The sequence below is a fragment of the Peromyscus leucopus genome, chromosome 8b (assembly GCF_004664715.2).
Source record: "Peromyscus leucopus breed LL Stock chromosome 8b, UCI_PerLeu_2.1, whole genome shotgun sequence".
In the NCBI taxonomy this organism is placed as follows: Eukaryota; Metazoa; Chordata; class Mammalia; order Rodentia; family Cricetidae; genus Peromyscus; species Peromyscus leucopus.
The window spans coordinates 9,021,019-9,043,231 of record NC_051086.1 but is presented as its reverse complement, the minus strand read 5'-3'; the positions used below and the strand labels follow the sequence as shown (position 1 = coordinate 9,043,231).

Below are 22,213 nucleotides of genomic sequence, written 5' to 3'. Positions count from 1 at the left end.
CTTAAAATCTGGAGCATGAAATAAAAAGAACTTAATGTAATTACTTTTAAAAAATAAGAAAAATCAAATAAAACATACAACAAACTAAAACATAAAACATTATGGTTTAAGAGAGAAAAACAAAATAGTACAGACAGAAAAGACAAGGTAAGAAGAAAAGCTGGTAAAGCATGGCTCTGAGTGGGTGCCTGGAGCCAGGATGGGTCAGGCATAAGCTTCCATGGCCTTCTTGTAGCTTCTGCAAATGCTTAAGGGGAAGCCTTCCCACAGGGAGAGTGAGTGAGCAAGTGACTGAGCATGAAAGCTGGCATAATGGCAAGGCCATGAGATAGCAGAGTTCTTATGGGTCTTGCTGTCTTCTTCTCAGGGCACACACACTGACAGGACAGTGAGACATGGCACCAGCACCTCTGTCTCGAAGATCTACTCATTGCCTAAAACAAGAGTAGAAGCAGTGGGTCACTTCTGACAGCCAGCAGCACACAACAGCCCTTGCAGGCAAGCTGGACACAGGCAGAAGAATAGTCAGCCAAGAACAACAGCAGGAAATTTCAGAAGTTCTGGACTCCACATCCACTAAGTTCAGAGGCCCAAGAATGTATGTCGCCCAGTTCCCTCTGTGGGGATCTTTAAACCAGACCCAGAGCCACCTCCCCCACCCCGGGAAGGCAGTCTCCCTTACCTGGCAATGTTGTAGCTACCTTCCAGGTAGTCTAAGCACACAGACCCCTTGCACAGAAAACTATCTGGGGCCCTGATGAATAACCTGGCCTTTTCTGGGCTCCATGTTTGGGGTACATACCTGCAGGTGATAGTATCTGCCTTCTCAACTTGTGGCTGAGGAACTATGACCAGAGACAAGTAGAAAACAGCCCAGGCCAAAAGCTATCTCATACTTATGACTCCTCTGAGCAGAAGCTTCCCACTCTAAGATACTGAATGCCTGTAAAGTCTCTGGAGTGCCATGCATCCTGGCTAGACATCTAGTCAGAGAAAGGCATGTATTTGGGGGTACGTTCTGTTGTAGCTAAGTTCAACTCTAATAGACATGGGTTCCTTGGCTGCAAAATGGCCTGAGAAACTAAGGGGACCAGCCTGGACTCACAGGTGGTAGTGTGAGGTCAAATAGAGCAGGAAGCTCATGCCTCCTGGCACTCCAGCTCTGTTCCTCTGTCCTTGTCTTATGTCAGGGGATGATGGACTAACTCAGGGAAAATAACAAAGACTGAAGTCCCCTGAATGGACACAGGATACCAGTAGTTTGGGGACCCTCACTACACCCACGGCTACAAAACCTGGTAGCTGGAGCTGGACTGCAGCTGGCCGAGGTCACTCAGGTGCCAGTGGTCCCCCGCAGGCACGAGCTTGCCCCCCATCTGTGCACGTACCATGCCGTCAGCCAGGGGGAAGACATTCAGAGAGGTGGGACGCTCCTTCCTGCTGCAGTAGGAGGGAGATAAGTACAGGAGTGGATGGTTAGATGGCGCTATGAGAGAACCAAAGTCCATTTCTTGGCACAGAGATACTGTCTGATGGATGGCAATGCTTAAAGTGGCATCCCAAAACTCAGGCACTAATTATCATTTTCACACATTTGAAAACTGTTTGTTAATTAGGATTCATGTATTTTTCCCTTCCATTACATTCTAACTTTTTTTTTTTTTTTTTTTTTTTTTGGTTTTTCGAGACAGGGTTTCTTCTCTATGTGGCATTGGAGCCTGTCCTGGAACTCAATGTGTAAACAAGGCTGACCTCGAATTCACAGAGATCTGCCTGCCTCTGTCTCTCGAGTGCTAGGATTAAAGGTATACACCACCACCACCTGGCTATACTCTAACATTTTTTATTTAGTTTAATTTTTTTTTTAAGTTATTTTGCTGGGCAGTAGTGGCACTCGCCTTTAATCCCAGCACTTGGAGGCAGAGGCAGGTAGATCTCTTGTGAGTTTGAGGCCAGCCTGGTCTACACAGCAAGTTCCAGGACAGGCTCCAAAAATACACAGAGAAACCCTGTCTCAAAAAAACCAAAAATTATGTGTATGGTTGTTTTTGCCTGCATGTACATCTGCAGACATGCATACCTAGTGCAATGGATGCCAGAAGAAGGCATTGGATCCCATGGAACTAGAGTTATAGATGGTTGTGAGCTACCATGTGGATGCTGGGAATCAAATCCACATCCTCAGGAAAATCAGTTAGCACTCTTAACCCATCAACCATCTCTCCAGATTCCCTATTTAAATTTTAAATAGAAACAGTGTCAGAGCTAACAATCCTAAAGCAATACCAACAAGAGCTTTTCCAATATTTATTATTTTAAAATTCTGTATATATTTGTGTAGCGTGTGGGTATGTGCATGTAAGTCCAGGTGTCAGCTGAGTCCTGAAGGGAGTGTCAGACTCCCTATACCTAAAGGTATCGGCTGTTGTGAGCTGCCTGATGCATGTGTTGGGAACTGAACTCAGGTCCTTTAGAAGAGCAGTGAGTGCTGGTAACTGCTGAGCTATCTCTGCAGCCCCAAGACCTTCATTCTCCCTTCATCAACCAGTTCTCTGGGACTCCATAGGGCTTTTGTGTATAGGTCTCCACCTTTAAATTTATTTTTAATTTATTTTTATTTTATTGCCTGTTATGTATGTCTGTATGAGGGTGTTGGATCCTGGAACTGCAGTTGTGAGCTGCCATGTGGATCCTGGGAATTGCTGCCACGTGGGTGCTTCTGGAAGCAAAGTCAGTGCTCCAGCCCTCCTACCTTGTCACTGGCTAGCCTAGCTGGCCAGCAAGCTTTGGGGACCTGAGCCCCCACTGAACTATCTCCTCGTAGTCCCTTCACAGGGCTTCTCATTGTGAAGTGCCTTAACAGGACATGGTTTTTATGTGCAGCCATCATAGCTCACAGAAGACAGGTCCAGATCCAGAAAATCTGGTAAACTAAAGGTGAAGAGCAAAGCTCGATGCTCATCCCCAAGAGTCTCCATGAGCCGTAAATAGTAAACAATAGTGGGGAGAGAGTCCAAAGCCATCCTGTCAGAGACTGCCAATCAAACAGGTTTGGCCACACACAGGTCTAGGCAACACCACACTCCCAGGGCTGTCTGTCTAAACTGTTCAAAGCTATTCAGGTCAAGCATTAGTCTGCTCATGCCATAGCTTCTGACACTGAGTGTTCAGTACCTAGAGACATGAGAGGGGAGGTGTCTTCCTCTGGGGTTTCAAGGAGCCATGTCCAGGGGCCAGCAACACATACTCTGAAGGCAGAAAACGTGTGTCTTCTCCTTATTGCATGAAGAATGCCAGGGTTGAAGAGGAGGGCTGAGGGCAGTAGCACACTCAGGAACTGCCTGTGGCTGGCTGTTTACCTTGAGAGTGTTGAGTCTGGGCAGGAGTCTCTTGGTAGAGACTGGGGAGTTAAGTCTGTCCTGCCCCAAACAACACTATCTTCTGCAGTAAGGAGACCCCTAGCACTTGCTGGAACTTGACTTTGCTGTCTTTTTGGCTTGTCATGGAAAGGATAGAACCAAAGAGGCTGGGTGTTGCATGTGGGGACTATGAGTCCGGGTAGTGGAGGAATGCTCAGGGCTAAGGCCTCGGAAGGCACTCTCCAATGTTTGGCTTGCATGATTCCTTCACACAGGGCATGCTGGACTTATTAGCATTAAGTACAAAGAATTCAGATGCTGAGCTCCAAGTGAGTCGGAGAGTTTATCTACCTGAACCTCCCTAGCTCAGCCCACAAGTGTATGACAACATCTCACAAGTGCCAAGCCTCTGGGCCACTGAGAAAGCCAGAACAGCCAGGAACCAGAGCAGGAGCTCATTAGCCCTGCCTGTTCCAGTAGTCTCCCAACCTCCCTAACCATATTGTGCCCCCCATGGGGAAGACTCTTGGGCCTCGCTCTGACCCTATTAAGTACTCTTACTCATGATCCTGGGTGAGAACATAATGTGTTCCTAGTTCCAGGATGAGAACAGGGAAGGTGGCTCTTGTCTTAAAGGATGGATCATTTAATCACACACTGCAGATGATTAAATCCACAGCTTGAGATGTTTCTACTGGCCTACCATCTCCCAAGTCAGGGCAAGTTGAAACTTCAGTCACATACTGCTCTCAGAGGCTGGAGTCAATGGCATGATTTCATCTGTGATAAGGGCAGACATTTCTTGAGTGTGGGGTAGAACCTGGAACCTCAGAAACTCAGGGAAATCCTGCTCTGCCAACTACTGTGTGGCTATGCTAAGGTACCCATCAAGTCTGTACTTCCTCAATCTTGTGAATATACAGCTGAAAAAGTTCATCAAAAAACCCTGTGATTTCGATCAAAGTAATCACTGTCCTAATTCTTCCTCCAGACAACCCCAACCTCATAGGGACCCTAGCACTGGAGTGGACAAAGACCAGCAGGCTTTTACCTTTTCCTCCACGACTGGCGAGGACTGCAAGCAGCAACATACACAATGGCCAGCACACAGCAGCGACAGCACAGAGGGCAGGACAAGAAGACCACATTAGAGAATAAAGGTCAAACTGGCAATATCTATGCATGTGTTCACAGGGAAATCACATGCATGATGATGGTGAGATGTCTGGACCCAGGTGTTCCCCTCTACACAAACAGCTATACATAGTATCTACAGGAATAGACACATGGGGCACGGATCTTTGTGGTTTTGACAAAAGACCCTAGGATGTGACCTACTGAACAGGTAGCAGGTGGATGAGCACAGGGCTTATCACAAATATCTAGCACACATGTGCACATAGGATGAAAAAAGAGACACACAGGCTCCCACCCACATCTGCAGCAATGGCTCAAATACAGCAAGTGTTTGAGATTCCACTGAGTTCATTCCACACATACAGACTCTGAAAACCATGCCAGGAGTGCAGGAAAAGGCCACCTGCATCACAAGTGGCCAGCAGCTCAAACTCAGGAGGCTTTATAAAGTCCCTGTGGGGAACTGGAAGAGTATGAGCTCAGAGGGGAGCAAGTTAAACATCTGACCCAAAGGACACAAAGCATCCTTCCACCTCAGCCCAAGGACAGAGCTTTGGCCATGCTGAAGTATAGTTCCCTGCTGTGATAGTGCACACACCTGGGATGGAGGAAGGGTTCTTTCTCTATCTCAACTAGCCCACTACTCTAGGTCAAGAGAGTTGCTGTCCATGCCTGGGGCTCTGTGCTACCTTGTTCCTGACTGGGGTTTAGATCATGGGAGACAGATTAGTTTAACTACTTGCTAATGACAGATAGAATGGAGTCTATGGGTTGAGGAACTTTTAGTGGTATTTTAATGGCCAGGATGGTGGGAAGAGCCCAGAGGTGAACATTAGCACACCCCACCCACCCACCCACCCGTCTCCACAAACCTGGTAACAAGCACCATTCTCCTATGCTGTGGAGACTCGTATGGAAGGCTAGCAATGGGTTCAGGAGACAAAGGCAACAGGGTTGCTTATACCTTGGCCTTGGGGAGCTCAATGGGCAGATCAGACTAAGCACCTAAGGGTTTGACCTCAGTGAGCAAGACAGCCCATACTCTTCCTGGTCAGGTTGGAGAATCCCATTTGTCAAACAACAGAAAAGGCCATGAAGGCTTCTTGGGTTTCTAGAAGGCATGAACAAAGCCTTCTCCTAGGCAGCCACCCATTATGCTTGTTAGTCTTATTCTTGGCACCAAAGGTCCTGTGCTGCCCAGAGAACAAAAGATGGCCACAGACAGAAGAGATTCACAGATCCCCTTCTCATAAAGCATGTCAAGGGCATGCTGGTTCTTTTAGGGAAAAAAGGACAGGAAGCAGCACCAGCCCAAGGGTGCTAAACTCCTCTCAGGTAGGAGACATGCTTCCCACAGCCTGGTTGCCAGAGATGGAGACAAGATCTGATTATGAGGGAGAAGCCATGGGTAGAAGTAAAGGCTCTGGATACCCAGTTAATATAGACTACTCAAAGCTATGGTTCCAGAGAATACCTTGGTAGCAAGTTCCTTCACCAAGTAGATACACATAGCAAAGCCCAACCTGCCTGAAGCTGTGGTGTCTCTTTTCCAAAGGAAAAACAGGTAACCTGACCTGGCCCATGGTGATGATCACAGTCCTTAGGGGTCAGCTTTGCCGCCTACATGTCTTTCAACACAGCCCACCTTTAGTTTTGGCTGAGCTCACAGGATCTATTTCTAGAGAACCACAGGACTTGGAGTACCCACCTGTGACATAAGATGCTGGGTACATGCAGTCTGCAATCCTGGGTCTAAGTCATGTTGCTCAGCTTCCTGTGATACATTGGGCATGATTCCCCCACATTTTCAACCATAAAGCTGCCAAGAAATTCTCTTTTTGTTTTTTAAGATAGTGTTTCACTCTGTGGCCTAAGCTACCCAGGAACTTAGTATGTAATCTTAGCTGGCCTTTAACACGGGCTTTCCTCCTGCCTCAACTCCAAAGTGATCAGAATACAGACTTGAGCAATCATGCCTGGCTACAAGATGTTCTCCTGAAGGACATGCTGGCAAGAAGGTTCTGGAATGCTACAGCCAGAAACAAACATGCCAAACCTCCCAACCCTTCCACCAAATTCAGATACCATCTCTGTTCCCTTAAAGATCACTGATTATAAGGTCAGCCTGGTAAATTGGAAATTTTCTGAGGGCACAATGTGAAAGTGTCATAGTTTGCAAGGAAGGAGTTTTCCTGGACCAGCAACTGACAGTATGAAGTTCAATACTTCTACTTTTCATTCAGCAATAATAAACTGCCAGGGTTATATATCACCAAAATTTCATCCATACTGTCTCACTAATTCTTTTTTTTTCTTTAACGATTTATTTATTACATATACAGAAAAGGGTGCCAAATCTCATTACAGATGGTTGTGAGCCACCATGTGGGTGCTGGGAATTGAACTCAGGACCTCTGGAAGAGCAGTCAGTGCTCTTAACCTCTGAGCCATCTCTCCAGCCCGATACAATTCCTATCACAATCCCCATGGGTTTTGTTTTGTTTTTGTTTTTGTTTTCCCAGAGTTGAGAAACGAACCTAGGTCCTTGCGTTTGCTAGGCAAGCACTCTACCACTGAGCTAAATCCCCAAACTGTCTCACTAATTCTTAGTGCTTGGGATCTATTCAAACTGCTTGTACCCTGTCTATAGACCAGAACTGACTGTAAATATTGCAGATTCTACTTCCTGCTAGAAGTAGCAGCACCATGTCAGAGAACACACATCCAGCCCCTCCCTACCTTCTTCAGGTCTACAAGATCTGATTAAGTGCATTCTTATTTTCACGTCAAAGATTCTGGCATGCTGAAGAGGACAGCTTTGCCAGTCACTCAGAAAGTGGTTGGTGAAGCCCAGAGCTCTATATCTTGAACCTTCTCATTTGTAGATATAATGCATACAGGCAAGCAAGAGGAAAATGCAGCCTTATTGTGAAGTGACTAGAGGCTTTCTCTGGTCTGGACTTGACTTCAAAAGGTTCAGCTGCAGGAACTTGGGACAACAGAGCAATAGGGTGATTGATGCCTGGTTCAATGTGTGATTCTGGCTCCTGCCCCTCCCACACTTGACTAATGTCATCTCTAATCACTCAACTCTCAAACTAGGGGTGCCCTGGATAAGAACTCTGATACTTGCTCTCTAGATCTCTTGACTCAGACAGAAAGTGTAAAGAATTCATGCTTAGCACCAAATCCTGAACTTGGGCCTAACAGGGACCTGGGGGAAGGAGGTCTGTGAACAACATCCTACCCTACATGAGGTGCAGGACAGGGGCTGAGCAAAGTGGCCCATCACTCTTCTCCTAAAAAAGTTGATTCTAGTACATTCTAGAGCAGTGGTGTCAACCCTTTTGACATTACTATATGATGTTGTCATCTACCAATGTGTTGGGCTGCATTCACAGCTATCTCAGGACCCATGTGGTCTATGGGCCAGGCTAGATATGTCTGTTTTAGAGCACAGAGGAAGAACACGAAGCTACTGCCCCAAGGGGAATATGTACATATTTTATGTAGATCTTAAGTTTTAGATCCCATAACTCATCTGGATTGACTCTACCAGATGATACATATACATTTAGGATAAATAAGAAAATAAGGTAAAAAGTGTTGGGTGACTGTTTAAAGCCCTCATTGCTTTAAAGCCACATTATCAGGTCAAGGCCTCTCTGTACTTGTGAAAGGAAGCCGTTCAGATCCTCCCAGTCCCTCCCACTAGCATCTATATAGGAGTTCAGATGGGAAATTAGAGCACCACTGGGTTAAATCTTGGTCACGAGCCCATCCTTTGGCTCAAACCCCACACTCCACAGTATGCAAATAGCTATGAAAGCAACGTGAGAACTGATTGGCAAGTTTTCAAATATATTTTAATAAATAGGAAAATTTGCAAAATCAGATTCCATAAAGAGCAAGGACAGACTGTATACAATCTTCCTGAGCTTCAGGCACAAACCTGGGACTCAGCAGAAGGCAAAGCCTGCAGTTACATCAGAAGCCATGTCCACCTTTATGCATATTCCTGCCCATGTCCCTGCCACTCCCTCTTCCTGCCCACTAGGCCCTGCCCACTCAGCCCACCTACCTCCGCCCTGGCAGGCTGCTTTCTGTCTGGCCGCTACTCCCAACTTGCTGCATTTTGGATCTTTCAATGTGTTCCACGTAGGTCTGGATCATCTGTCAAGAGGAGAATCTCTGTTAGTGTCACCCACTGAACTCCCAATGCTATAGTTCAGAAGTGCTGTGCTTGAATAAAACAACTCATTTAGGGAACAAGAATCTAAGAAACATGAGTAAACAGCTTTCTACCAAACAACAAAGGCTTTAGAAGAAGTGACAAAAGATCAGCAGCCAATGCTAAGTGCAGCTTTAGCAGTTAATGCCTACTCTCACCCCAGAAGGGGGTCCACTAGCACCTACCTCTGTGTGCCGCTGGTGCAGGGCATTGTACTCCTTCTTCATCTCCGATTCCCGTTCCTCCAATCGGGAAACTGGAAAATACAACCACTGTGTCAGCTGCAGTCCAATCTATATAGCTTAGTACATGTCCTCTGGACTGTAACCCAACTCTGGCATACGGTACAGCAGGGCAGCACTTTGTGCTCAGAAAGGGTGCTTTGCTCTTGGTAAGAGTCCTAGATGCAGAATATGATTGGCTGGTCAAGGTAAGTGGCATGTAGTATGTACTGCACATGTGAGAACGCTCAATCCTACTGTAAAGGAAACCAGGATGGGTAGAACTTACAAAAGCATCTGCTTAGGATAGTCAGAAGTTTCCAAAACATAGGCAAAACTCACAGCATGTGCCAAGAGTAGATGGAAGTGAGAACTCAGTGATAGACTACTTGTCTAGTATGATGAACAAAGCCCTGGGTTCCATCCCCAATACCCCTAAAACAAATGAATACATAAATAAGTCTTTTTTAAAACAAAAGAAGTGAGAAGCTCATGAAAAGAGATAAAACTCAAGTGAATAATCTGAATCATGTTAAAGACTGACAGAACTCAGAAGTGTATGATGAAATGAACAGCAGCATTACTTACACACATCAATGCTGAACTTGTTTTCTCTAGGTTACTAACAAAAACTGGTGACAACCTGAATGGTCCCCTCTTCTGTGGCATGTACCTGTTCTAAAAAGTACAACTGACTAGTAAGATAACTGGCAGTATTGGTCAGGAAACCTGTCCCTGGGTCTTCCTAGTATAGTCAACATGCCACTATCCCTGTGTGCCTCGCTCTGTACTTCTGTCTCTGTAGCCCACTAAGTGATGAAGATGGATAAAACAAGGCAGGACATGTGAAACTTGTGTGTCCTGGACCTTGGGTGGTATGGTCCCTCACCGGCTTCCATCATCACTTTCTCCTGGCCTCCTGATGTCTTTTCTAAACTGACTTAACAAATTACATGGCTCCACATCTCATTTCAGACTATGCTGCGTTCTGTGACCTGGAAATGTAGATGTGCCAGGCAGTATCTGTGGAGGCTACTGCTGCTCATCCTGCATCTGTAAATCAATAGTAGTGTGGGGACCGCTTTCTGAAATTCAGCATAGGTATCAGCTCAAGGCAAAGTCAGCTCCATTTTTTCTTGAAGGAGTCCAAATCATGGGCACCAGCACCCAACAACAAATAGGATCTAGGCCCCAACACACACTAGACCCATAGACACTAGCACCCAGGGACACCAGTACACACCACACATGAAGCCCAATGCATATGGGGCCCAGGGACATCAGAACCCAACACATATGACCTAGGGACACCAGCATCCAACATAGACACCAATATCCAAAGCCCATAACTTAGAAGAGTCTAGTACCTAGCATTGCACATGTAACTTATAGATACCAGTACCCAACCTACACATGACTTATACACTGGCACAGAACACATGTGACTTATATACATGATTTATAGACACTGGCAAGTTATTACACTAACTAAAACAGCATACACTTAGCTGGCTGCCCAAGAAGCAAAAGGTCTACCCATGTCAGGCTGTGTTCAAACTCAGCCTGTCTCTATTTCTGTCTGTCTATATATGTTTCTGGAAGGAACCAGTATTAGACCCCAAGACCTTCCTGTGGGCCCTTGCTTGGATGTCTGTGCAGCTACTGTCTGGTTGATAGCTTCCATTTGGCCCTCAGGCCTCATGTTGGCCTGGAGAATCACTACCTACTAATCTCAGTTGGCCTCTTTTCCTTTCTAAGAAAAGAGCCAGTAAGTTTTCACATGTGAAATACTCCAATCAAAAGGAAAGTCACAGCACCTGTATAAGTATGAGGTTTATTGTACATGACCAAAACAGGCCTTTAGGTTTACTTGCTGTTTGCAAATACTAGCATGTACAGAAGCAGCTTGCCCACTGCTCACACTCAGACTCTGATCCCTAGCAGGGTGTTAGTCTAGTACAGTAACCTCTAAGTCTCAGCCTTGGAATAGGTCAAACCCAACCTATTAAGCCAGTTTTTTTTCTCTCCCCCAATTCAATTTTATTTTCGCAGAGAAATGAAGGTAGCTATTTCTCAAAGTAACCAAATAAAGTGGCAAATGTGTTTTAATCATTGAAATATTGAATTATAAAAAATATTGAAGGCAGGTATGATGACACATGCCTTTAATCCCAGCACTCAGGATGCAGAGGCAGGCAGATCTCTGTGAGTTTGAGGTCAGCCTGGTCTACAGAGTGAGTTCTAGGATAGCCAGGGCTATGCAGACAAACTGTCTCAAAGAAAACAAAAAACACTTAGTGGATAGCTATAATAGCAACACTATAGTTTAAGTAAAGTTGTAAGGATTTACTTTTATTATTTTAAATCGTGTACATGTAGGAGTGGGGTGGGAGGGTTGTGCACATTAGTGCAGGTGCCTGAGGAGGCTAGGGACATCCAAACCTCCTTGAACTTGAGTTATAGGCAGTTGTAAGCTGCCTAATGTGGGTGCTGGGAACCAAATCAGGTTTTCTGGAAGAACAGCATACAATCTTAATAATTAATCTCCAGTCCCTTAAATGCAGCTTTTGAAATTAAAATAATTGTTTTTATAGTTTTTAATTTTTAAAAGCACCCTTTCACCTTTCCTGTACTTTTGACCAGAATTTGGGAAAGGGGAAAACCCTAGCTTAACAGTTGATCCTGACCTACTATGAGACTGAGGCTTAGAGGCTATTGTGCTGAGGATCAAGGTCTGAGATGAGCAGCAGGCAAGTGGCTACTATTTGCAAACAGAAAGCAAGCCTACAGGTCCCTCAGGAACTGTCACTAAAACAGTGGTTCTATCAGTACAGTGATCTTTAGCTTTACAAAGATCAGCCAGGGCTCAAGGCCACAGTGCTTGGTTCTCTAGAACCACAGGAAAACTGAGGGTATGAGTGTTGAGATTACACAGTAAAGCAAAAGTGTGCTATGCCACAAAGACTATTTCCACAAAGGACTTGAGGCTGATTATGGAAATACAGGTGTGCGATGAGATAGAAGCAACAGTTGAGAATCAGGGTGAAATGCAAACAAGACCACCTTAAGCACCCACCCCCTTTAATCAATACTTGTGAATTCTACCCAAGGTCAGTTTTAAAATATACATGCAGTCGCAACTCAAGGCTCCTGCTAGCCACTTACTCTGATCTGCATAGTTTTTGGCCTTTAGCTCCAGCTGACGTGTCTGAAACTCATAATGTTCTACCTGGATCTGGAGTTCTTTCTTCTCTTGCTCCAAGGCATCTTCAAATTCAATGAATTTCTATGCATGGGAAAGACAAAAGGTCAGAAGGTGACAACAGCCTCTCACATGAAAAAGCACAAGCTCATGCCGGGCGGTGGTGGCACACGCCTTTAATCCCAGCACTCCGGGAGTTTGAGGCCAGCCTGGGCTACAGAGCAAGTTCCAGGATAGCTACACAGAGAAACCCTGTCTCAAAAAAACAACCAAACAAACAAAACAACAACAACAAAAACAAAAAACAAAAACCCACCAAAACTTCTAAATGAAAGAAAGGCAATTTTTCTCCTCATCTCCATTTCATTATTTACCTCTTATTTTTATGAATATGTGTGTGTGCGTGGCTGTGTGAGCTTATGTGTCCCACATGCAGGTAGGATCCTAGAGCATCGGATCCCCCAGAACTGGAGTTACAGACAGTTGTGAGCTGACTTGGGTTTTGGGAATAGAACCTGGGTCCTCAGGAAGAATAGCCAATGTTCTTAACACTTGAGCCTTCTCTCCAGTCCCATTAATCTGCATTTCTTTCTTTCTTTCTTTTTTTTTTTTTTTTGGTTTTTTTTTTTTTTTTTTTTTTTTGAGACAGGGTTTCTCTGTGTAGCTTTGCGCCTTTCCTGGAACTCACTTGGTAGCCCAGGCTGGCCTCGAACTCACAAAGATCCGCCTGGCTCTGCCTCCCGAGTGCTGGGATTAAAGCGTGCGCCACCACCGCCCGGCCTAATCTGCATTTCAATCATCCCTTAGCTCAGGATCAATCATTACTCCAGCCTGTGGAGCTTCTGATCATTGATCATCATCAAACCAAGTGAAAAGAAACCACTCTGCAAATGAAAGACACTCTAATCAGGCCCAAAGAGGAATCACCACCCACGGTGCAGACCCTGGGCATGAACACTGTCTCAGCTGAGCGCCATTGTGATGGATACCTGGTGTGATTCCTACAGCAGTAAGGGCTGAAGAAGGAAGTGTGTTTAAGTACTGAACAAGAAATTGTAATGTGACCAAGAAATTCCATCTGTAGGAAGCATAAATACCTGGTGGGCTTTAAAAGCATAAAAAGCTTCTTAGAGGACATGAATATAAAGCTAACCTTAAACGTCAGGCCTCAGTTTCTGGCTAGGGCCATGCTTCATATAATAACCCACCTACGCTCCGTCCACAGCTGTCTGATCAATCTGATGTCTCTCATGCTGCAGCCTGCCCAAGGTCTTTGTGCTGGAGCACTGAGCTCCAGTGAAGGAAGGATGACTCATCCTGTATAGCCAGTGAGAGTGTAAAACCCCAGAGGAGGGGAGGAAGGAGCTGGGAGGGAAGAGACTGCAGCCAGAAGGAAGTCTACACAGGATTAAGGACATTGTACAAGTAAACTGAAGGAAGAATACCCCATAGCCAGCAAAATGCAGGGGGGTCCTTTGTGTGTATATGCAGATACACAACAATGAAAACAAGTGATTGTGAATCAACTAGATACAATTACTATTTGAAGAATACATATAAACTAGTCAGCCTTTTTGTTTGTTTTAAGAATTCCATGAAATGAAATTGTTCTTCCCATTTTACATATAAAATGTGAAGTGAAGAAGTCAACTTTCTATCCCTGTCAAACATAAAAGGTGACGATGGAAGTCAGCATTCAGGACTCGCAGGATGCAGAGTGCTGGCTATGCAATCTCTTACAATGGGACGCATGTGGCTGTTACAGCTTTCCTAAACCAAGCATGCTTTACTGAGAAGGTGAACCTATTCTCTCTCACAGTTCTGTAGCCCAGGAACACCCATAGGAACTCATCTAGTGTGTTAGAAGTGAACACAGAGGAATCAAAAATCAGGTTCGTTCACATTATGGATAGGGAGAAAGGGAATGAATTTCCAAAAGAAAAATGTGCCTATGGGTCTCTTGTCTTAAGCAAGCAGACAGGCAAGGAGCTGGGGGCAACTTGGACTTCTGAGCCTGTGCCATCACCTTTGGCTACATTCTGGTACCAATAGGGGCATCTATATCCATTAAGTATTTATCCAGGGCTAGTTGGGACAGCAAACCCTAACATTAGATGTTTCTTTATGGCCAACTTTACATCTCCCACACTATAGAACTACCTAGGTCTGAAACTAAGAGTTAGGAGGCTGGTGCTATAGACACTATCTTCAAGAACTATTAGGCAGCACAGGAAGAACAGGGATAGTTCTATATTCAAATATTAGATGTGAGTTAGTAGTATGGCCATACAGGAATGCAGCAAGTGTTTCTCATATTCATGCTAAAAATCCATCCAGTATCCACTTGAAACACTGATTTAATGCACTCTGATTTTTAGGACAAGCAATCAAAGAAACGAATAAAATCATAGCATGGAGGTGGTGGCACATGCCTTTAATCCCAGCACTTAGGAGGCAGAAGTAGGTAGATATTTAAGTTCAAGGCCAGCCTGGTCTACAGAGCGAGTTCCAGGACAGCCAGGGAAACACAGAGAAACCCGGTCTTGAAAAAACTGGGGCTGGGGATGGGTTGGGATAGGGAGAGAGAATATAACCTGGTGCTCAAGGCCAGCCTCAGCAAAATAGTAACCTTGAAACTAGCCTAGGCTACATGAGCCCTTGTCTCAGAGACTAGAGGGATGGCTCAGTGGTTAAGAGCACTGGCTGCATACTAACCAGCCAGGGCTGAACAATGAAACCCTGTCTCCAAATACCAACCAAATTAACAACAACAAAACAGAAAGGAGGTGGGAGGGAGCAAGAGTGATACAAGCGAGGTAAGAAAAATGAAGATAAAACTGAAATCTAAGTGTCTTCCTTATTGAAAATATTTCTCGGGGTGGGAGTTGGGGAAGATGCCCTTTTCAGGAAATCTTTATCCTCTGTGGCCCTTTCCCTAGTTTGGGTTGGTTTCTTCCTTCCTAAAAAATACTTATTTTGTTTCATATAGTGAGTTGTGCATGCACTTATGCGTGCAGGTGCCCACAGTGTAGAAAGAGTATCAGATCCCCTGGAGCTAGAGTTATAGGTGATTGTAACCCATCCAATATGGGTGCTGGGAACTGAACTTGTTGATCCTCAGCAAAAGCAGTACATGGTCTTAACTACTGAGCCATCTCTCCAGCCCCTTCCTAATCTGGTCCAGCTTTACCCACATTTTGATGTGATAACCTACTAAGGAGATGTTCTAATGCTTCAGTTGACACAGGCCCTTGCTTTCAAGAAACAAGCATTTTAAGGCCAAGGAGATGGCTCAGTGGGTAAAAGCACTAGTCATACAAGTCTGACAACCAGCTGGGTGGTGGTGGTGGCGGCGGCGGCGGCGGCGGCGGCGGCGGCGGCGGCGGCACACACCTTTAATCCCAGCACTTGGGAGGCAGAGGTAGGCGGATCTCTGTGAGTTCGAGGCCAGTCTGGTCTACAGAGCGAGTTCCAGGATAGCCAGGGCTGTTATACAGAGAAACCCTATCTCAACAAACTGGAAAAAAAAAAAAAAAGGATGAAGCCTGACAACCTGAATTGGATCCCTGTAACCCACAAATAAGCTGGATATTGTGGTATTCATCTTAAGTGAGATGTGAGACAAAGACTGGAGAATCTCCTAGAAGCTTTTGGGCTAGCTGGCCTGAATATGCAAGACAGCAGCAAAAATAAGAGACCCTTCCTCCACAAGGTAGACGGTGAGAAGCATTATCTCTGACCTCCACATGCAAGCACTTGTTTACCTTCATACAAACCTCATACACACACACACACACACACACACACACACACACACACACACACACTCTAAACTTAAAAAAAAAATAGCAGCATTCTACATATGAGCCAGACAGAGCTATGACTAAGTGTGTGTCTGTAGGATTGTGTGCTTTTCTAGGTATTTGCTGAGAGGGAGGAAGGGTAAGAAAAAGGCTAGCTAAGACAAAATGGGACAAGAGCCCCAAACGAGGCAGAGAATAGAAGGAATGACACTTCAAATCCATAGGAGACCTAAGAAGCTTAGTGAGAAAGGGTGCTCCATTTTCATAAGAGGCACAGCTTCGAATCTGTCCCTGTTGAGTTCAGGAATCTTTCAGAGAAACATCACCAAATGGAAGGACATCCTTAAAGATAGAGGCATGTCACATTTAACTTATTATGCCCCAAATATCTTATCTATAACAGGTATTCAGTGTGTCACAGGCAACAACCTCAACAAATCTCAAAATCACGAAGCTCAGTGAAAAGGCAGACAAAAGTTCACCCTGCGTAAGTCCATTTAGTTAAAGTCCTACAAGATGAACATTAAAGATCGCAGGTAAACCGTCATGGGGGTGAGGAGGCAGAGAAAAGCAGAGAACAAGATCTGGGAGAACTCTAGAACAGTAAGACTTCAGGGGCTTACATAAGTGTTCAAAGTCAAACTGGACACTAAGAGTACAGTCAGTGTGTGTCAATGAGACCTCAATAAGAGAGTTAACCTCTACCCCCCAAAAACAAGACTAAAGGACACAATAAAGCTCACGATCAAAGATTCAACCTTGTGTCCAATAGCACAGCTGATTTCCAGGCACTAGGGATTTCCCTAGCAGTCCTCTTCCCAGCCCAGTGAGAATTCATCACCTTCTGGGCTGTTTCCTAGACAGCTGGCACCCTCCTCCTCCCACCGTCACACAGCAGTCTCTACCTGGTCTCCACACAACTGCTTGAGTAGATCTCTAACTGGAAAATGTCCACTGAAAAATACAAACCTATGGGTTTGGGGTTTTTTGTTTGTTTGTTTTTGTTTTGTTTTGTTTGGGAGGGGTCTTGTTTTTTAGTTTTTTGAGACAGGGTTTCTCTGTGGAACAGTCTTGACTGTCCTGAGACTCAGTTTGTAGACCAGGCTGGCCTCTAACTCACAGAAATCCGCCCACCTCTGCCTCCCGAGTGCTAGGATCTGAAGCGTGTGCCACCATGCCTGGTCCAAACCTGTTTTAAGCACTTTCTTTTCTTGTCTGATGCTAACTTAAAAACAGTAGTCACCTGCTCTTATATGAAGTCAACTCAGTTAGACTGCTCACACAGACAGACAGATATACTGTATGGCTGTCCTGGCCACACTGTTTGTTTCAATTCAAGTTAAAAGGAATGAAAAGCAGAAGCTGAGCATGTGGCTCAACAGTAGAGAACTTGCCTACCATGCTTTGGGGTCTTGTTTTCCATTCCCAGCACAAGAAAAAGAAAAAGAAAAAACAAAGCCTATTTCTACAGTTCCAAGAGTCACAGTGAAAATGCTCAAAGGCCACTGTAGCCAGTGGTTACTGAACTGGATAGTATAAAACGGGCAGGCCCATTGTCACAGGAAGTTTGTATGGCAGAATGGTTGCTCCAAAGAGACAGTCCTTAGGCCTCAGGAACTGAAGCATTAGTGTGGAGAGATGTGCACAGAAACAAGAAGCTGGCTTTCTTTCCCATCACACAGGGCTAGCATCTCTCTGAAGGTGCAGGTAGGGAAAAGAGAATAACTCCGGGGGCAGGGGAGTGGGGGGGAACAGACATAAGCCAAAAGATATTAAACTCTTCAGAGTTGGTGCATGATGGGGAATGTTCATGTTCTCTTCCGTACACTGTCAGATGCTAGAAGTTGGGGAGTGGGGGGGGGAGATGCGGCGGCAGCGGCGGCAGAAGTCGTCTGATAAACCTTTCCAGGGTAAAGCGATAGAAGCAGCACTTGGGAAGGTAGGAGGGCAAAGGCTAAGAGAAGAACAGGCCTCTTCCCACTTAAAGTAGGAATCTGAGAAAGGGGTATCATCCTGGGTCTCATGCCCCTTCAAGGCACCATCTTTCACATGACAAGGATGTCACAATCTCAGTAGCGCTAGCTTTCTTTCTAGAGGATGGGTCTGGTTACTAGGTGGCATGAAAGCCAGACCAAGGCACCCCTTGAAAAGTGACAGACGTAAGTGGTCCTCATGTATCGAGGTTGCAAACAGCAGAAATGAGGAACTGTTTCAAATATAGGAGACTGCAAGGACACTCACTGCAGGAGTCTTTAAGAGGCCTTAGGAGGGTGATAGAGGGGGGAAAAAGGCAACATGGAAGAAAGCTCACATTGGGACTCTGGGTGAAGAATATTATTTTTGCATGTTTTCTGTGTATTATTTAAAAACAAAGTTTTAAAAAGCATACTACTTAAATCTAGAATTTGGAAGAACTGACCTCTATTACAGGTCCTCAGCCCTGTTGTCTGTGCTGCCACAGTGGATTTCTGACACACAAGACATCACAACAATACATAATAAAGCATCAGTCTAGGGGCTCAAGACTCCAGTTGGCCAGTCCTGTGTTCTTTCTGGCTGCACAGAGTTTCTGTACCTATTTCTATTGGTTTCCATCTTTTAGAATTTCTTGGAACAAGGGTGTCACTTAGGGGGATGAGCACTTGCATACCATGTATGAGGAAGCTCTGGGCACAACACGGAGGGAATGACTCTGCTTTCCTCCTGGTGACTCCAGCATTGCTACACTGGAACAACTTGGGGAGGCAAAAGGAAAGACAGCTCTGACTACCACAGCCTAACAGCTTCTTCCATAGAAATCAATGTTAGGAGCTGGGGGTGTAGCTCAGCATTCAAGGGGACCTGGGTTTAATTTTTTTAGTGCATTAGGAAACAACTGCTCTTAATGTGACTGAAGGAACCACAAGCTGGGGCTAGTGAGATGACTCAGTGGTTAAGAGCACTGACTGCCTTCCAGAGGACCTAGGTTCAAATCCCAGTATCCACCACATGGCAGCTCACAACTGCCTGTAACTCCAGTTCCAGCTAAAGAATTTTTTGCTGGGCAGTGGTGACGCACACCTTTAATCTCAGTGCTTGGAACTCTCTGTGAGTTCAAGGCCAGCCTGGTCAATACAGCAAGTTCCAGAACAGCCAAGGCTATACAGAGAAACCCTGTCTCAAATCCCCTGACCCCTGCCCAAAATAAAATGTAATTTTTCTTCCTATGATCTGAGTGCTTATCTACTGCAAAGAAAAGGCTTGCACAGTTGACTGCCCCTTTCTAATCCTTTTCTCTTTGGGATAAAAGGACTTTGGGATGAAAAACACTTACTTCCTATTAGAATCTTCCCAATCAGTAACAACTCAACAGATCACGAGGCCTAAGCCATGCCATCTAAGGCTGACCTGAAACTCTATTAGGGACTCTGCCCTCACTGCTAAATTCACCTTGCCACAATTTTCTTTCTGGGACACCAATGGCCTACAGTGATACTTGTAGTGGAATTGATTCATTACTTCTGGCAACCCACTCACTTTACGAGACAGCTACAACTGAAAGTCTGAGAGAAGCTGGGGAAGGTGTGTGGTCCCTGAGGGTAGGAAGGCCAGACTGGCATCTGCAAACTACAGCTGAGTCCCTCCTCCCAGATCCTGAGTTCTAGAGAATGAACCACTTGGTATCAGGGTAAGAAGTGGAGGGCTAAGATGTTTTCTCTAAGAATGTTTAAAAGCCTGCAGGGCAGTGGCACACACTTTTAATCCCAGCACTCAGGAGGCAGACGCAGGCAGATCTCTGTGAGTTAGAGGCCAGCCTGGTCTACAGAGTGAGTTATAGAACAGCCAGGGCTACACAGAAACTCTGTCTTGAAAAACAGACACAAACAAACGAACAAAAACCTTGAAGATTCTGTCTTCTCCAAAGGCTGCTAGCAGCTCAGGTTACTGACCGCTGACTAAGACTGAACAAGCGAGGTGCCTGGGACAGCACTCTTCTGCACCATGACAAGTCTGCATCCAGAGATGCATAGCTCCTGACACATCCACCCATCTGATCACAAGTCCCTGTCTAGAAAAAGAAGCGGGCCACTAGTGCACAGCTGTGTGTGGTGTTTTGTTTGGTTTTTACAGAACTGAAGATAACCACCTACTTCATTCCACAAAACAGCTAGAATGCCAACTGTTTACAGTGTTCAGTCACTTTAGTTTTAACCTCACTGGAGGTCCCTCCAAGGGCACAGTATGGGCATTTAACAGCAGCTTCCACCTGGCCTGCCCAGCATTTGTTTACTTCTCGCTTTGCCCAGCTTCTCTCAAGAGCTGGATCTTGGCAGTGCTACAGTCTGCAGCAGGCCACATGGACACTGACTGCTGAGCCCAGCTTGTGATTCAACTGGAGGGCAGAGGCATCTTCCCTGGGAGCAGTGTCAACACCACAGAGAGCAGTGCCTATTCCACGCAGAGCCCGTTTTTTAAATTATAAGGTTCCAACTCAGCCTTCCGGCTGTCCACCTTCACTTTCTCCTTTTCCTCCACATCCGTGATCTGGACTATGTAAGTACAGAGGCGAAGGGAAAAGAAATGCCCGAATTCTCTGTCAATGTACCAAAAGTCCCCCGAGAGTTCAAGACAATGGAGATGGAGAGAAGGCACAAGTCACAGCTCCAGGGTTGGGCTACAAGGACCAAACACTGCGGACTTCTGGGGAACTAACTGCCCCACTGTGCAGCAATATGACCCCGAAGGAAGAGCTCGGGCTGGTGCCAAGGTCTACCCTAGACCTTAGCCTGTCCTTTCAAAAGTGGTCAGTGTGTGACCTTGGTCTAGCCCAGACACTTTCTGAAGCCAGTTCCCTCCTCAGTAAAATGTCTGAGGTCACCCTGAGCCCTCCTCCTCACATCCCAAGAATGTCTGAACCCCCTATGTTGAGAACTTGAGGAAGCCAGTCAAGCGGTGCCTGTGCACCTCAATTCAGAAAGAGCATCTCCACAGTCAAAAGCAAAACAAACCACAGTAAGTAGGAATGATTCAATATAAGGAAAAGAAAAAAAAAAGCTTTTATTCGAACCGGGACACGGGGCCACTAATTTAAGAAGCCAAAATATCTAAAGGGCTTTTAATTTCAATAATCGTCTCTCAGACTGTGTCAACTTCACTGAAATGGAATTTAACCTCATCTAAGAAGCTACTTCCCATCACAAACAGAAGAGCATTGACTTCCAGAATAGTAGAATTTCTGGGCTCTGCGATCATCTAGGGCAACTTGCTCCAAAAGACCGAAGGAATAAAAATCCAGAGCCAGCAGGCGGCAGCCAAGGTCAGAGCAGAGCAGGACCGGGGGCCAGGGCTCCCGGACCCTGCACGGGCTGGGCTCCGGGTCCAGATAGGATGGAGGAAGCGGCCCTTCCAGCGGCAGACGCTGCCGGCCGCGCCGGGCCGCACCACGCTACCCACCCGGTCCCCCTCCGCGGCGCCCGGGGCCCACGCACCTCCTCGGCCTGTTTGCGCAGCGCCTTCTCGCGCTCGTATTGCGTGAGCAGCTGCTCGTTGTCCTCGCGGAGGAGCTCCAGCTCCACCTCGTGCTCCTGGTTCTCGCTCAGCACCGAGTCCAGGTTCTCCAGCACGTTCACCACCAGCGGCATGAGCTCCTTGACCACCTCCTCGTCATAGCAGTGGATGAGGCGCTCGAACTCGCGGTAGATGGAGCCCGCCAGGCCCGACACACGCTCCGACATAACCGAGCCCGAGCAGTAGTCGTCTTGGTATACCACCACACCTCCGCCCTCGTCCATCTGGATCTCCATCATCGCGGCTATCGCCGCCGCCGCCAGCGCGGCTCGTTCCGGTGCCCGAGTCCACGGGCCGCTATCACCTCAGGCAGCCGCCACCTTAGGATGCGCCGCCGCCCAGGCCGCGCCCGTCACTCCCTTGCCGGAAGTCCCGCCTGGCCGCGGGGGTGGAGCCCCGTTCTGCCCCGCCCTGGGTCGTGCGCCCTGACGCTAGAGGAAACGGGGCTGGGAAGTTTCCGGCCGCCTAGCTGGTAGTGTTTGACCGGGCAGCTCGTTGGGGCTGGAAAGACCTGGCTGATTCTGTGTCTCTGTCGGGTTTGTCTTCAGACTTTTGTAATATACTCTAGCCGACCTCGACGTTCACGCGACGTGTGTCACGTGCCCCGTTTCTGGCTGTTTCACGCTCTGCCGGTTGCTTAGTTCCAAGCAGTGATTCATCTGCATCGCCCGATGGGGTTCTAGGGTCCTTATGAATGGCAGTACTTTGAGGCC

At 46.3% G+C, this 22,213-nt stretch overlaps 1 protein-coding gene across 22 annotated transcripts in view; it reads right to left on the bottom strand.

Moving 5' to 3' along the window:
* Window positions 1–21,878, bottom strand: part of Mapk8ip3 (mitogen-activated protein kinase 8 interacting protein 3) — a 41,160-nt gene extending 19,282 nt beyond the window's left edge. For 4 of the 22 annotated variants that reach the window (XM_028854641.2, XM_028854644.2, XM_028854636.2 and 1 more), the window contains exons 1-5: window positions 21,422–21,877; window positions 12,114–12,234; window positions 8,913–8,983; window positions 8,578–8,669; window positions 1,296–1,440 (exon numbers count right to left, since the gene is read on the bottom strand). In XM_028854641.2, the coding sequence (XP_028710474.1) occupies window positions 1,296–1,440; window positions 8,578–8,669; window positions 8,913–8,983; window positions 12,114–12,234; window positions 21,422–21,739 (747 nt within the window). In that variant the 5' untranslated portion in view covers window positions 21,740–21,877. Of the gene's footprint in view, window positions 1–1,295; window positions 1,441–4,410; window positions 4,435–8,577; window positions 8,670–8,912; window positions 8,984–12,113; window positions 12,235–21,421 lie in introns of all 22 variants that reach the window. The other 18 variants (XM_037200834.1, XM_028854638.1, XM_028854640.1 and 15 more) reach the window with 8 other exon arrangements.
* Between the last annotated feature and the right edge of the window lie 335 nt (window positions 21,879–22,213).